General features: G+C 36.9%; 1 protein-coding gene across 1 annotated transcript in view; it reads left to right on the forward strand.

Annotated features, from left to right (window-relative positions):
• fer1l6 (fer-1 like family member 6) overlaps positions 1-15,304 on the forward strand; it is a gene marked incomplete at its 3' end in the record, with an annotated part of 101,769 nt that overhangs the window by 21,174 nt on the left and 65,291 nt on the right. The window contains exons 5-6 of the mRNA XM_079516007.1: positions 14,882-15,089; positions 15,187-15,286. Of these exons, the coding sequence (XP_079372133.1) occupies positions 14,882-15,089; positions 15,187-15,286 (308 nt within the window). The remainder of the gene's footprint in view (positions 1-14,881; positions 15,090-15,186; positions 15,287-15,304) is intronic.

Consider the following 15,304-nt stretch of genomic DNA (forward strand, 5'->3'; position numbering starts at 1 on the left):
AGTACAGGGTACAGTCAGACAGAAATGTAATCAGTACAGGGTACAGTCAAACAGAATGTAATCAGTTCAGGGTACAGTCAGACAGAAATGTAATCAGTACAGGGTACAGTAAACAGAATGTAATCAGTACAGGGTACAGTCAAACAGAATGTAATCAGTACAGGGTACAGTCAGACAGAATGTAATCAGTACAGGGTACAGTCAGACAGAATGTAATCAGTACAGGGTACAGTCAGACAGAAATGTAATCAGTACAGGGTACAGTCAGACAGAAATGTAATCAGTACAGGGTACAGTCAGACAGAAATGTAATCAGTACAGGGTACAGTCAAACAGAATGTAATCAGTACAGGGTACAGTAAACAGAATGTAATCAGTACAGGGTACAGTCAAACAGAATGTAATCAGTTCAGGGTACAGTCAGACAGAAATGTAATCAGTACAGGGTACAGTCAGACAGAAATGTAATCAGTACAGGGTACAGTCAGACAGAAATGTAATCAGTACAGGGTACAGTCAAACAGAATGTAATCAGTTCAGGGTACAGTCAGACAGAAATGTAATCAGTACAGGGTACAGTAAACAGAATGTAATCAGTACAGGGTACAGCCAGACAGAAATGTAATCAGTTCAGGGTACAGTCAGACAGAAATGTAATCAGTACAGGGTACAGTCAAACAGAAATGTAATCAGTTCAGGGTACAGTCAAACAGAAATGTAATCAGTTCAGGGTACAGTCAAACAGAAATGTAATCAGTTCAGGGCACAGTCAGACAGAAATGTAATCAGTTCAGGGTACAGTCAGACATAAATGTAATCAGTACAGGGTACAGTCAGACAGAAATGTAATCAGTACAGGGTACAGTCAAACAGAAATGTAATCAGTACAGGGTACAGTCAAACAGAATGTAATCAGTACAGGGTACAGTCAGACAGAAATGTAATCAGTACAGGGTACAGTCAAACAGAAATGTAATCAGTACAGGGTACAGTCAGACAGAAATGTAATCAGTACAGGGTACAGTCAAACCGAATGTAATCAGTACAGGGTACAGTCAAACAGAATGTAATCAGTACAGGGTACAGTAAACAGAATGTAATCAGTACAGGGTACAGTCAGACAGAAATGTAATCAGTACAGGGTACAGTCAAACAGAATGTAATCAGTACAGGGTACAGTAAACAGAATGTAATCAGTACAGGGTACAGTCAGACAGAAATGTAATCAGTACAGGGTACATTAAACCGAATGTAATCAGTACAGGGTACAGTCAAACAGAATGTAATCAGTACAGGGTACAGTCAGACAGAATGTAATCAGTACAGGGTACAGTCAGACAGAAATGTAATCAGTTCAGGGTACAGTCAGACAGAAATGTAATCAGTACAGGATACAGTCAAACAGAATGTAATCAGTTCAGGGTACAGTCAGACAGAAATGTAATCAGTACAGGGTACAGTAAACAGAATGTAATCAGTACAGGGTACAGTCAAACAGAATGTAATCAGTACAGGGTACAGTCAGACAGAATGTAATCAGTACAGGGTACAGTCAGACAGAAATGTAATCAGTACAGGGTACAGTCAAACAGAATGTAATCAGTACAGGGTACAGTCAGACAGAATGTATTCAGTACAGGGTACAGTCAAACAGAAATGTAATCAGTACAGGGTACAGTGAGACAGAAATGTAATCAGTACAGGGTACAGTCAAACAGAAATGTAATCAGTTCAGGGTACAGTCAGACAGAAATGTAATCAGTACAGGGTACAGTCAAACAGAAATGTAATCAGTACAGGGTACAGTCAAACAGAATGTAATCAGTACAGGGTACAGTCAGACAGAAATGTAATCAGTACAGGGTACAGTCAGACAGAAATGTAATCAGTACAGGGTACAGTCAAACAGAATGTAATCAGTTCAGGGTACAGTCAGACAGAAATGTAATCAGTAAAGGGTACAGTAAACAGAATGTAATCAGTACAGGGTACAGTCAAACAGAATGTAATCAGTACAGGGTACAGTCAGACAGAAATGTAATCAGTACAGGGTACAGTCAGACAGAAATGTAATCAGTACAGGGTACAGTCAAACAGAATGTAATCAGTACAGGGTACAGTCAGACAGAATGTAATCAGTACAGGGTACAGTCAAACAGAAATGTAATCAGTACAGGGTACATTAAACCGAATGTAATCAGTACAGGGTACAGTCAAACAGAATGTAATCAGTACAGGGTACAGTCAGACAGAATGTAATCAGTACAGGGTACAGTCAGACAGAAATGTAATCAGTTCAGGGTACAGTCAGACAGAAATGTAATCAGTACAGGGTACAGTCAAACAGAAATGTAATCAGTTCAGGGTACAGTCAAACAGAAATGTAATCAGTTCAGGGTACAGTCAAACAGAAATGTAATCAGTTCAGGGTACAGTCAGACAGAAATGTAATCAGTACAGGGTACAGTCAAACAGAAATGTAATCAGTTCAGGGTACAGTCAAACAGAAATGTAATCAGTTCAGGGTACAGTCAGACAGAAATGTAATCAGTACAGGGTACAGTCAGACAGAAATGTAATCAGTACAGGGTACAGTCAAACAGAAATGTAATCAGTACAGGGTACAGTCAGACAGAAATGTAATCAGTACAGGGTACAGTCAAACAGAAATGAAATCAGTTCAGGGTACAGTCAGACAGAAATGTAATCAGTACAGGGTACAGTCAGACAGAAATGTAATCAGTACAGGGTACAGTCAAACAGAAATGTAATCAGTACAGGGTACAGTCAAACAGAATGTAATCAGTACAGGGTACAGTCAGACAGAAATGTAATCAGTACAGGGTACAGTCAAACAGAAATGTAATCAGTACAGGGTACAGTGAGACAGAAATGTAATCAGTACAGGGTACAGTCAAACCGAATGTAATCAGTACAGGGTACAGTCAAACAGAATGTAATCAGTACAGGGTACAGTAAACAGAATGTAATCAGTACAGGGTACAGTCAGACAGAAATGTAATCAGTACAGGGTACATTAAACCGAATGTAATCAGTACAGGGTACAGTCAAACAGAATGTAATCAGTACAGGGTACAGTCAGACAGAATGTAATCAGTACAGGGTACAGTCAGACAGAAATGTAATCAGTTCAGGGTACAGTCAGACAGAAATGTAATCAGTACAGGATACAGTCAAACAGAATGTAATCAGTTCAGGGTACAGTCAGACAGAAATGTAATCAGTACAGGGTACAGTAAACAGAATGTAATCAGTACAGGGTACAGTCAAACAGAATGTAATCAGTACAGGGTACAGTCAGACAGAATGTAATCAGTACAGGGTACAGTCAGACAGAAATGTAATCAGTACAGGGTACAGTCAAACAGAATGTAATCAGTACAGGGTACAGTCAGACAGAATGTATTCAGTACAGGGTACAGTCAAACAGAAATGTAATCAGTACAGGGTACAGTGAGACAGAAATGTAATCAGTACAGGGTACAGTCAAACAGAAATGTAATCAGTTCAGGGTACAGTCAGACAGAAATGTAATCAGTACAGGGTACAGTCAAACAGAAATGTAATCAGTACAGGGTACAGTCAAACAGAATGTAATCAGTACAGGGTACAGTCAGACAGAAATGTAATCAGTACAGGGTACAGTCAGACAGAAATGTAATCAGTACAGGGTACAGTCAAACAGAATGTAATCAGTTCAGGGTACAGTCAGACAGAAATGTAATCAGTAAAGGGTACAGTAAACAGAATGTAATCAGTACAGGGTACAGTCAAACAGAATGTAATCAGTACAGGGTACAGTCAGACAGAAATGTAATCAGTACAGGGTACAGTCAGACAGAAATGTAATCAGTACAGGGTACAGTCAAACAGAATGTAATCAGTACAGGGTACAGTCAGACAGAATGTAATCAGTACAGGGTACAGTCAAACAGAAATGTAATCAGTACAGGGTACATTAAACCGAATGTAATCAGTACAGGGTACAGTCAAACAGAATGTAATCAGTACAGGGTACAGTCAGACAGAATGTAATCAGTACAGGGTACAGTCAGACAGAAATGTAATCAGTTCAGGGTACAGTCAGACAGAAATGTAATCAGTACAGGGTACAGTCAAACAGAAATGTAATCAGTTCAGGGTACAGTCAAACAGAAATGTAATCAGTTCAGGGTACAGTCAAACAGAAATGTAATCAGTTCAGGGTACAGTCAAACAGAAATGTAATCAGTTCAGGGTACAGTCAAACAGAAATGTAATCAGTTCAGGGTACAGTCAGACAGAAATGTAATCAGTACAGGGTACAGTCAAACAGAAATGTAATCAGTTCAGGGTACAGTCAGACAGAAATGTAATCAGTACAGGGTACAGTCAGACAGAAATGTAATCAGTACAGGGTACAGTCAAACAGAAATGTAATCAGTACAGGGTACAGTCAGACAGAAATGTAATCAGTACAGGGTACAGTCAAACAGAAATGAAATCAGTTCAGGGTACAGTCAGACAGAAATGTAATCAGTACAGGGTACAGTCAGACAGAAATGTAATCAGTACAGGGTACAGTCAAACAGAAATGTAATCAGTACAGGGTACAGTCAAACAGAATGTAATCAGTACAGGGTACAGTCAGACAGAAATGTAATCAGTACAGGGTACAGTCAAACAGAAATGTAATCAGTACAGGGTACAGTGAGACAGAAATGTAATCAGTACAGGGTACAGTCAAACCGAATGTAATCAGTACAGGGTACAGTCAAACAGAATGTAATCAGTACAGGGTACAGTAAACAGAATGTAATCAGTACAGGGTACAGTCAGACAGAAATGTAATCAGTACAGGGTACAGTCAAACAGAATGTAATCAGTACAGGGTACAGTAAACAGAATGTAATCAGTACAGGGTACAGTCAGACAGAAATGTAATCAGTACAGGGTACATTAAACCGAATGTAATCAGTACAGGGTACAGTCAAACAGAATGTAATCAGTACAGGGTACAGTCAGACAGAATGTAATCAGTACAGGGTACAGTCAAACAGAAATGTAATCAGTTCAGGGTACAGTCAGACAGAAATGTAATCAGTACAGGGTACAGTCAAACAGAAATGTAATCAGTTCAGGGTACAGTCAAACAGAAATGTAATCAGTTCAGGGTACAGTCAAACAGAAATGTAATCAGTTCAGGGTACAGTCAGACAGAAATGTAATCAGTACAGGGTACAGTCAAACAGAAATGTAATCAGTTCAGGGTACAGTCAAACAGAAATGTAATCAGTTCAGGGTACAGTCAGACAGAAATGTAATCAGTACAGGGTACAGTCAGACAGAAATGTAATCAGTACAGGGTACAGTCAAACAGAAATGTAATCAGTACAGAGTACAGTCAGACAGAAATGTAATCAGTACAGGGTACAGTCAAACAGAAATGAAATCAGTTCAGGGTACAGTCAGACAGAAATGTAATCAGTACAGGGTACAGTCAGACAGAAATGTAATCAGTACAGGGTACAGTCAAACAGAAATGTAATCAGTACAGGGTACAGTCAAACAGAATGTAATCAGTACAGGGTACAGTCAGACAGAAATGTAATCAGTACAGGGTACAGTCAAACAGAAATGTAATCAGTACAGGGTACAGTCAGACAGAAATGTAATCAGTACAGGGTACAGTCAAACCGAATGTAATCAGTACAGGGTACAGTCAAACAGAATGTAATCAGTACAGGGTACAGTAAACAGAATGTAATCAGTACAGGGTACAGTCAGACAGAAATGTAATCAGTACAGGGTACAGTCAAACAGAATGTAATCAGTACAGGGTACAGTAAACAGAATGTAATCAGTACAGGGTACAGTCAGACAGAAATGTAATCAGTACAGGGTACAGTCAGACAGAAATGTAATCAGTACAGGGTACAGTCAAACAGAATGTAATCAGTACAGGGTACAGTCAAACAGAAATGTAATCAGTACAGGGTACATTAAACCGAATGTAATCAGTACAGGGTACAGTCAAACAGAATGTAATCAGTACAGGGTACAGTCAGACAGAATGTAATCAGTACAGGGTACAGTCAGACAGAAATGTAATCAGTTCAGGGTACAGTCAGACAGAAATGTAATCAGTACAGGGTACAGTCAAACAGAAATGTAATCAGTTCAGGGTACAGTCAAACAGAAATGTAATCAGTTCAGGGTACAGTCAAACAGAAATGTAATCAGTTCAGGGTACAGTCAGACAGAAATGTAATCAGTACAGGTTACAGTCAAACAGAAATGTAATCAGTTCAGGGTACAGTCAAACAGAAATGTAATCAGTTCAGGGTACAGTCAGACAGAAATGTAATCAGTACAGGGTACAGTGAGACAGAAATGTAATCAGTACAGGGTACAGTCAAACAGAAATGTAATCAGTACAGGGTACAGTCAAACAGAATGTAATCAGTACAGGGTACAGTCAAACAGAAATGTAATCAGTACAGGGTACATTAAACCGAATGTAATCAGTACAGGGTACAGTCAAACAGAATGTAATCAGTACAGGGTACAGTCAGACAGAATGTAATCAGTACAGGGTACAGTCAGACAGAAATGTAATCAGTTCAGGGTACAGTCAGACAGAAATGTAATCAGTACAGGGTACAGTCAAACAGAAATGTAATCAGTTCAGGGTACAGTCAAACAGAAATGTAATCAGTTCAGGGTACAGTCAAACAGAAATGTAATCAGTTCAGGGTACAGTCAGACAGAAATGTAATCAGTACAGGTTACAGTCAAACAGAAATGTAATCAGTTCAGGGTACAGTCAAACAGAAATGTAATCAGTTCAGGGTACAGTCAGACAGAAATGTAATCAGTACAGGGTACAGTGAGACAGAAATGTAATCAGTACAGGGTACAGTCAAACAGAAATGTAATCAGTACAGGGTACAGTCAGACAGAAATGTAATCAGTACAGGGTACAGTCAAACAGAAATGAAATCAGTTCAGGGTACAGTCAGACAGAAATGTAATCAGTACAGGGTACAGTCAGACAGAAATGTAATCAGTACAGGGTACAGTCAAACAGAAATGTAATCAGTACAGGGTACAGTCAAACAGAATGTAATCAGTACAGGGTACAGTCAGACAGAAATGTAATCAGTACAGGGTACAGTCAAACAGAAATGTAATCAGTACAGGGTACAGTCAGACAGAAATGTAATCAGTACAGGGTACAGTCAAACCGAATGTAATCAGTACAGGGTACAATCAAACAGAATGTAATCAGTACAGGGTACAGTAAACAGAATGTAATCAGTACAGGGTACAGTCAGACAGAAATGTAATCAGTACAGGGTACAGTCAGACAGAAATGTAATCAGTACAGGATACAGTCAAACAGAATGTAATCAGTTCAGGGTACAGTCAGACAGAAATGTAATCAGTACAGGGTACAGTAAACAGAATGTAATCAGTACAGGGTACAGTCAAACAGAATGTAATCAGTACAGGGTACAGTCAAACAGAATGTAATCAGTACAGGGTACAGTCAGACAGAATGTAATCAGTACAGGGTACAGTCAGACAGAAATGTAATCAGTACAGGGTACAGTCAGACAGAAATGTAATCAGTACAGGGTACAGTCAAACAGAATGTAATCAGTACAGGGTACAGTCAGACAGAATGTAATCAGTACAGGGTACAGTCAAACAGAAATGTAATCAGTACAGGGTACAGTCAGACAGAAATGTAATCAGTACAGGGTACAGTCAAACAGAAATGTAATCAGTTCAGGGTACAGTCAGACAGAAATGTAATCAGTACAGGGTACAGTCAAACAGAAATGTAATCAGTTCAGGGTACAGTCAGACAGAAATGTAATCAGTACAGGGTACAGTCAGACAGAAATGTAATCAGTACAGGGTACAGTCAGACAGAAATGTAATCAGTACAGGGTACAGTCAGACAGAAATGTAATCAGTACAGGGTACAGTCAAACAGAATGTAATCAGTTCAGGGTACAGTCAGACAGAAATGTAATCAGTACAGGGTACAGTCAAACAGAATGTAATCAGTTCAGGGTACAGTCAAACAGAATGTAATCAGTACAGGGTACAGTCAGACAGAAATGTAATCAGTTCAGGGTACAGTCAGACAGAATGTAATCAGTACAGGGTACAGTCAGACAGAAATGTAATCAGTACAGGGTACAGTCAAACAGAAATGTAATCAGTACAGGGTACAGTCAAACAGAATGTAATCAGTTCAGGGTACAGTCAGACAGAAATGTAATCAGTAAAGGGTACAGTAAACATAATGTAATCAGTACAGGGTACAGTCAAACAGAATGTAATCAGTACAGGGTACAGTCAGACAGAATGTAATCAGTACAGGGTACAGTCAGACAGAAATGTAATCAGTTCAGGGTACAGTCAGACAGAAATGTAATCAGTACAGGGTACAGTAAACAGAATGTAATCAGTACAGGGTACAGTCAGACAGAATGTAATCAGTACAGGGTACAGTCAGACAGAATGTAATCAGTACAGGGTACAGTCAGACAGAAATGTAATCAGTACAGGGTACAGTCAGACAGAAATGTAATCAGTACAGGGTACAGTCAGACAGAAATGTAATCAGTACAGGGTACAGTCAAACAGAATGTAATCAGTACAGGGTACAGTAAACAGAATGTAATCAGTACAGGGTACAGTCAAACAGAATGTAATCAGTTCAGGGTACAGTCAGACAGAAATGTAATCAGTACAGGGTACAGTCAGACAGAAATGTAATCAGTACAGGGTACAGTCAAACAGAATGTAATCAGTTCAGGGTACAGTCAGACAGAAATGTAATCAGTACAGGGTACAGTAAACAGAATGTAATCAGTACAGGGTACAGCCAGACAGAAATGTAATCAGTACAGGGTACAGTCAGACAGAAATGTAATCAGTACAGGGTACAGTCAGACAGAAATGTAATCAGTACAGGGTACAGTCAGACAGAAATGTAATCAGTACAGGGTACAGTCAGACAGAAATGTAATCAGTACAGGGTACAGTCAGACAGAATGTAATCAGTACAGGGTACAGTCAGACATAATGTAATCAGTACAGGGTACAGTCAGACAGAAATGTAATCAGTTCAGCGTACAGTCACATTGTGTGTTAGTTTACAGCTGTCATGTTGTTTAGTTAAATGACATTGTGTGTTAGTTTACAGCTGTCATGTTGTTTAGTTAAATGACATTGTGTTAGTTTACAGCTGTCATGTTGTTTAGTTAAATGACATTGTGTTAGTTTACAGCTGTCATGTTGTTTAGTTAAATGACATTGTGTGTTAGTTTACAGCTGTCATGTTGTTTAGTTAAATGACATTGTGTGTTAGTTTACAGCTGTCATGTTGATTGGTTAATGACATTGTGTGTTAGTTTACAGCTGTCATGTTGTTTAGTTAAATGACATTGTGTGTTAGTTTACAGCTGTCATGTTGTTTAGTTAAATGACATTGTGTGTTAGTTTACAGCTGTCATGTTGTTTAGTTAAATGACATTGTGTGTTAGTTTACAGCTGTCATGTTGTTTAGTTAAATGACATTGTGTTAGTTTACAGCTGTCATGTTGATTAGTTAAATGACATTGTGTGTTAGTTTACAGCTGTCATGTTGTTTAGTTAAATGACATTGTGTTAGTTTACAGCTGTCATGTTGTTTAGTTAAATGACATTGTGTGTTAGTTTACAGCTGTCATGTTGTTTAGTTAAATGACATTGTGTTAGTTTACAGCTGTCATGTTGTTTAGTTAAATGACATTGTGTGTTAGTTTACAGCTGTCATGTTGTTTAGTTAAATGACATTGTGTTAGTTTACAGCTGTCATGTTGTTTAGTTAAATGACATTGTGTTAGTTTACAGCTGTCATGTTGTTTAGTTAAATGACATTGTGTGTTAGTTTACAGCTGTCATGTTGATTGGTTAATGACATTGTGTGTTAGTTTACAGCTGTCATGTTGTTTAGTTAAATGACATTGTGTGTTAGTTTACAGCTGTCATGTTGTTTAGTTAAATTACATTGTGTGTTAGTTTACAGCTGTCATGTTGTTTAGTTAAATGACATTGTGTTAGTTTACAGCTGTCATGTTGTTTAGTTAAATGACATTGTGTGTTAGTTTACAGCTGTCATGTTGTTTAGTTAAATGACATTGTGTTAGTTTACAGCTGTCATGTTGTTTAGTTAAATGACATTGTGTTAGTTTACAGCTGTCATGTTGTTTAGTTAAATGACATTGTGTTAGTTTACAGCTGTCATGTTGTTTAGTTAAATGACATTGTGTTAGTTTACAGCTGTCATGTTGTTTAGTTAAATGACATTGTGTTAGTTTACAGCTGTCATGTTGTTTAGTTAAATGACATTGTGTTAGTTTACAGCTGTCATGTTGATTAGTTAAATGACATTGTGTGTTAGTTTACAGCTGTCATGTTGTTTAGTTAAATGACATTGTGTTAGTTTACAGCTGTCATGTTGTTTAGTTAAATGACATTGTGTTAGTTTACAGCTGTCATGTTGTTTAGTTAAATGACATTGTGTTAGTTTACAGCTGTCATGTTGTTTAGTTAAATGACATTGTGTTAGTTTACAGCTGTCATGTTGTTTAGTTAAATGACATTGTGTTAGTTTACAGCTGTCATGTTGTTTAGTTAAATGACATTGTGTTAGTTTACAGCTGTCATGTTGTTTAGTTAAATGACATTGTGTTAGTTTACAGCTGTCATGTTGTTTAGTTAAATGACATTGTGTTAGTTTACAGCTGTCATGTTGTTTAGTTAAATGACATTGTGTTAGTTTACAGCTGTCATGTTGTTTAGTTAAATGACATTGTGTTAGTTTACAGCTGTCATGTTGTTTAGTTAAATGACATTGTGTTAGTTTACAGCTGTCATGTTGTTTAGTTAAATGACATTGTGTTAGTTTACAGCTGTCATGTTGTTTAGTTAAATGACATTGTGTGTTAGTTTACAGCTGTCATGTTGTTTAGTTAAATGACATTGTGTGTTAGTTTACAGCTGTCATGTTGTTTAGTTAAATGACATTGTGTTAGTTTACAGCTGTCATGTTGTTTAGTTAAATGACATTGTGTTAGTTTACAGCTGTCATGTTGTTTAGTTAAATGACATTGTGTTAGTTTACAGCTGTCATGTTGTTTAGTTAAATGACATTGTGTTAGTTTACAGCTGTCATGTTGTTTAGTTAAATGACATTGTGTTAGTTTACAGCTGTCATGTTGTTTAGTTAAATGACATTGTGTTAGTTTACAGCTGTCATGTTGTTTAGTTAAATGACATTGTGTTAGTTTACAGCTGTCATGTTGTTTAGTTAAATGACATTGTGTTAGTTTACAGCTGTCATGTTGTTTAGTTAAATGACATTGTGTTAGTTTACAGCTGTCATGTTGTTTAGTTAAATGACATTGTGTTAGTTTACAGCTGTCATGTTGTTTAGTTAAATGACATTGTGTTAGTTTACAGCTGTCATGTTGTTTAGTTAAATGACATTGTGTTAGTTTACAGCTGTCATGTTGTTTAGTTAAATGACATTGTGTGTTAGTTTACAGCTGTCATGTTGTTTAGTTAAATGACATTGTGTTAGTTTACAGCTGTCATGTTGTTTAGTTAAATGACATTGTGTTAGTTTACAGCTGTCATGTTGTTTAGTTAAATGACATTGTGTTAGTTTACAGCTGTCATGTTGTTTAGTTAAATGACATTGTGTGTTAGTTTACAGCTGTCATGTTGTTTAGTTAAATGACATTGTGTTAGTTTACAGCTGTCATGTTGTTTAGTTAAATGACATTGTGTTAGTTTACAGCTGTCATGTTGTTTAGTTAAATGACATTGTGTGTTAGTTTACAGCTGTCATGTTGTTTAGTTAAATGACATTGTGTTAGTTTACAGCTGTCATGTTGTTTAGTTAAATGACATTGTGTGTTAGTTTACAGCTGTCATGTTGTTTAGTTAAATGACATTGTGTTAGTTTACAGCTGTCATGTTGTTTAGTTAAATGACATTGTGTGTTAGTTTACAGCTGTCATGTTGTTTAGTTAAATGACATTGTGTGTTAGTTTACAGCTGTCATGTTGTTTAGTTAAATGACATTGTGTGTTAGTTTACAGCTGTCATGTTGTTTAGTTAAATGACATTGTGTGTTAGTTTACAGCTGTCATGTTGTTTAGTTAAATGACATTGTGTGTTAGTTTACAGCTGTCATGTTGTTTAGTTAAATGACATTGTGTTAGTTTACAGCTGTCATGTTGTTTAGTTAAATGACATTGTGTGTTAGTTTACAGCTGTCATGTTGTTTAGTTAAATGACATTGTGTTAGTTTACAGCTGTCATGTTGTTTAGTTAAATGACATTGTGTTAGTTTACAGCTGTCATGTTGTTTAGTTAAATGACATTGTGTGTTAGTTTACAGCTGTCATGTTGTTTAGTTAAATGACATTGTGTTAGTTTACAGCTGTCATGTTGTTTAGTTAAATGACATTGTGTTAGTTTACAGCTGTCATGTTGTTTAGTTAAATGACATTGTGTTAGTTTACAGCTGTCATGTTGTTTAGTTAAATGACATTGTGTTAGTTTACAGCTGTCATGTTGTTTAGTTAAATGACATTGTGTTAGTTTACAGCTGTCATGTTGTTTAGTTAAATGACATTGTGTTAGTTTACAGCTGTCATGTTGTTTAGTTAAATGACATTGTGTTAGTTTACAGCTGTCATGTTGTTTAGTTAAATGACATTGTGTTAGTTTACAGCTGTCATGTTGTTTAGTTAAATGACATTGTGTTAGTTTACAGCTGTCATGTTGTTTAGTTAAATGACATTGTGTTAGTTTACAGCTGTCATGTTGTTTAGTTAAATGACATTGTGTTAGTTTACAGCTGTCATGTTGTTTAGTTAAATGACATTGTGTTAGTTTACAGCTGTCATGTTGTTTAGTTAAATGACATTGTGTTAGTTTACAGCTGTCATGTTGTTTAGTTAAATGACATTGTGTTAGTTTACAGCTGTCATGTTGTTTAGTTAAATGACATTGTGTTAGTTTACAGCTGTCATGTTGTTTAGTTAAATGACATTGTGTGTTAGTTTACAGCTGTCATGTTGTTTAGTTAAATGACATTGTGTTAGTTTACAGCTGTCATGTTGTTTAGTTAAATGACATTGTGTTAGTTTACAGCTGTCATGTTGTTTAGTTAAATGACATTGTGTGTTAGTTTACAGCTGTCATGTTGTTTAGTTAAATGACATTGTGTGTTAGTTTACAGCTGTCATGTTGTTTAGTTAAATGACATTGTGTGTTAGTTTACAGCTGTCATGTTGTTTAGTTAAATGACATTGTGTTAGTTTACAGCTGTCATGTTGTTTAGTTAAATGACATTGTGTTAGTTTACAGCTGTCATGTTGTTTAGTTAAATGACATTGTGTGTTAGTTTACAGCTGTCATGTTGTTTAGTTAAATGACATTGTGTGTTAGTTTACAGCTGTCATGTTGTTTAGTTAAATGACATTGTGTTAGTTTACAGCTGTCATGTTGTTTAGTTAAATGACATTGTGTGTTAGTTTACAGCTGTCATGTTGTTTAGTTAAATGACATTGTGTGTTAGTTTACAGCTGTCATGTTGTTTAGTTAAATGACATTGTGTTAGTTTACAGCTGTCATGTTGTTTAGTTAAATGACATTGTGTTAGTTTACAGCTGTCATGTTGTTTAGTTAAATGACATTGTGTGTTAGTTTACAGCTGTCATGTTGTTTAGTTAAATGACATTGTGTGTTAGTTTACAGCTGTCATGTTGTTTAGTTAAATGACATTGTGTGTTAGTTTACAGCTGTCATGTTGTTTAGTTAAATGACATTGTGTGTTAGTTTACAGCTGTCATGTTGTTTAGTTAAATGACATTGTGTTAGTTTACAGCTGTCATGTTGTTTAGTTAAATTACATTGTGTTAGTTTACAGCTGTCATGTTGTTTAGTTAAATGACATTGTGTTAGTTTACAGCTGTCATGTTGTTTAGTTAAATGACATTGTGTGTTAGTTTACAGCTGTCATGTTGTTTAGTTAAATGACATTGTGTGTTAGTTTACAGCTGTCATGTTGTTTAGTTAAATGACATTGTGTTAGTTTACAGCTGTCATGTTGTTTAGTTAAATGACATTGTGTGTTAGTTTACAGCTGTCATGTTGTTTAGTTAAATGACATTGTGTGTTAGTTTACAGCTGTCATGTTGTTTAGTTAAATGACATTGTGTTAGTTTACAGCTGTCATGTTGTTTAGTTAAATGACATTGTGTTAGTTTACAGCTGTCATGTTGTTTAGTTAAATGACATTGTGTGTTAGTTTACAGCTGTCATGTTGTTTAGTTAAATGACATTGTGTTAGTTTACAGCTGTCATGTTGTTTAGTTAAATGACATTGTGTTAGTTTACAGCTGTCATGTTGTTTAGTTAAATGACATTGTGTTAGTTTACAGCTGTCATGTTGTTTAGTTAAATGACATTGTGTTAGTTTACAGCTGTCATGTTGTTTAGTTAAATGACATTGTGTTAGTTTACAGCTGTCATGTTGTTTAGTTAAATGACATTGTGTTAGTTTACAGCTGTCATGTTGTTTAGTTAAATGACATTGTGTGTTAGTTTACAGCTGTCATGTTGTTTAGTTAAATGACATTGTGTTAGTTTACAGCTGTCATGTTGTTTAGTTAAATGACATTGTGTGTTAGTTTACAGCTGTCATGTTGTTTACTTTCACAACAGAGAAATCATACAGCATACTAATTTAAATGTTGCGTCGGTCGTTTAATGAACTACTAAAGCCACTTCCTGGTTCCAGGGGGCGTGTCTACTTGGAGCTGGCGGTGGAGATCCAATCGGGTGGACCCGGGGGCGGGGCCGACTCCAAGCTGTCCCGGTTGGTCAAGCCTCCGAAGGCGGGAGGGAAGGAGGTCAAAGCCCCGCCCACTGGAGGCGGAGCTTCGGGAGGAGACGAGGACAGGAAGTCGGCCGGTGCCGAGGTCATGTCTGTGGAGGCCCCGTCCCAGGTATGATGTCATGATGACATCACCACCCCGGGTATGATGTCATGATCACCGCCCCGGGTATGATGTCATGGTGACATCACTGTGTCGTTGCTTCCAGGAGGACGGTGTCAACTTCCTGTTGTTCGGGGCGGTGTTTGAGGCCAGCTTGATTGACAGGAAGATCGGAGACAAGCCAATCAGCTTCGAGTTCTCTATGGGTGAGCCAATCAGCTTTT

The sequence above is a fragment of the Electrona antarctica genome (genome assembly GCF_951216825.1).
Source record: "Electrona antarctica genome assembly, chromosome: 12".
Lineage (NCBI taxonomy): Eukaryota > Metazoa > Chordata > Actinopteri > Myctophiformes > Myctophidae > Electrona > Electrona antarctica.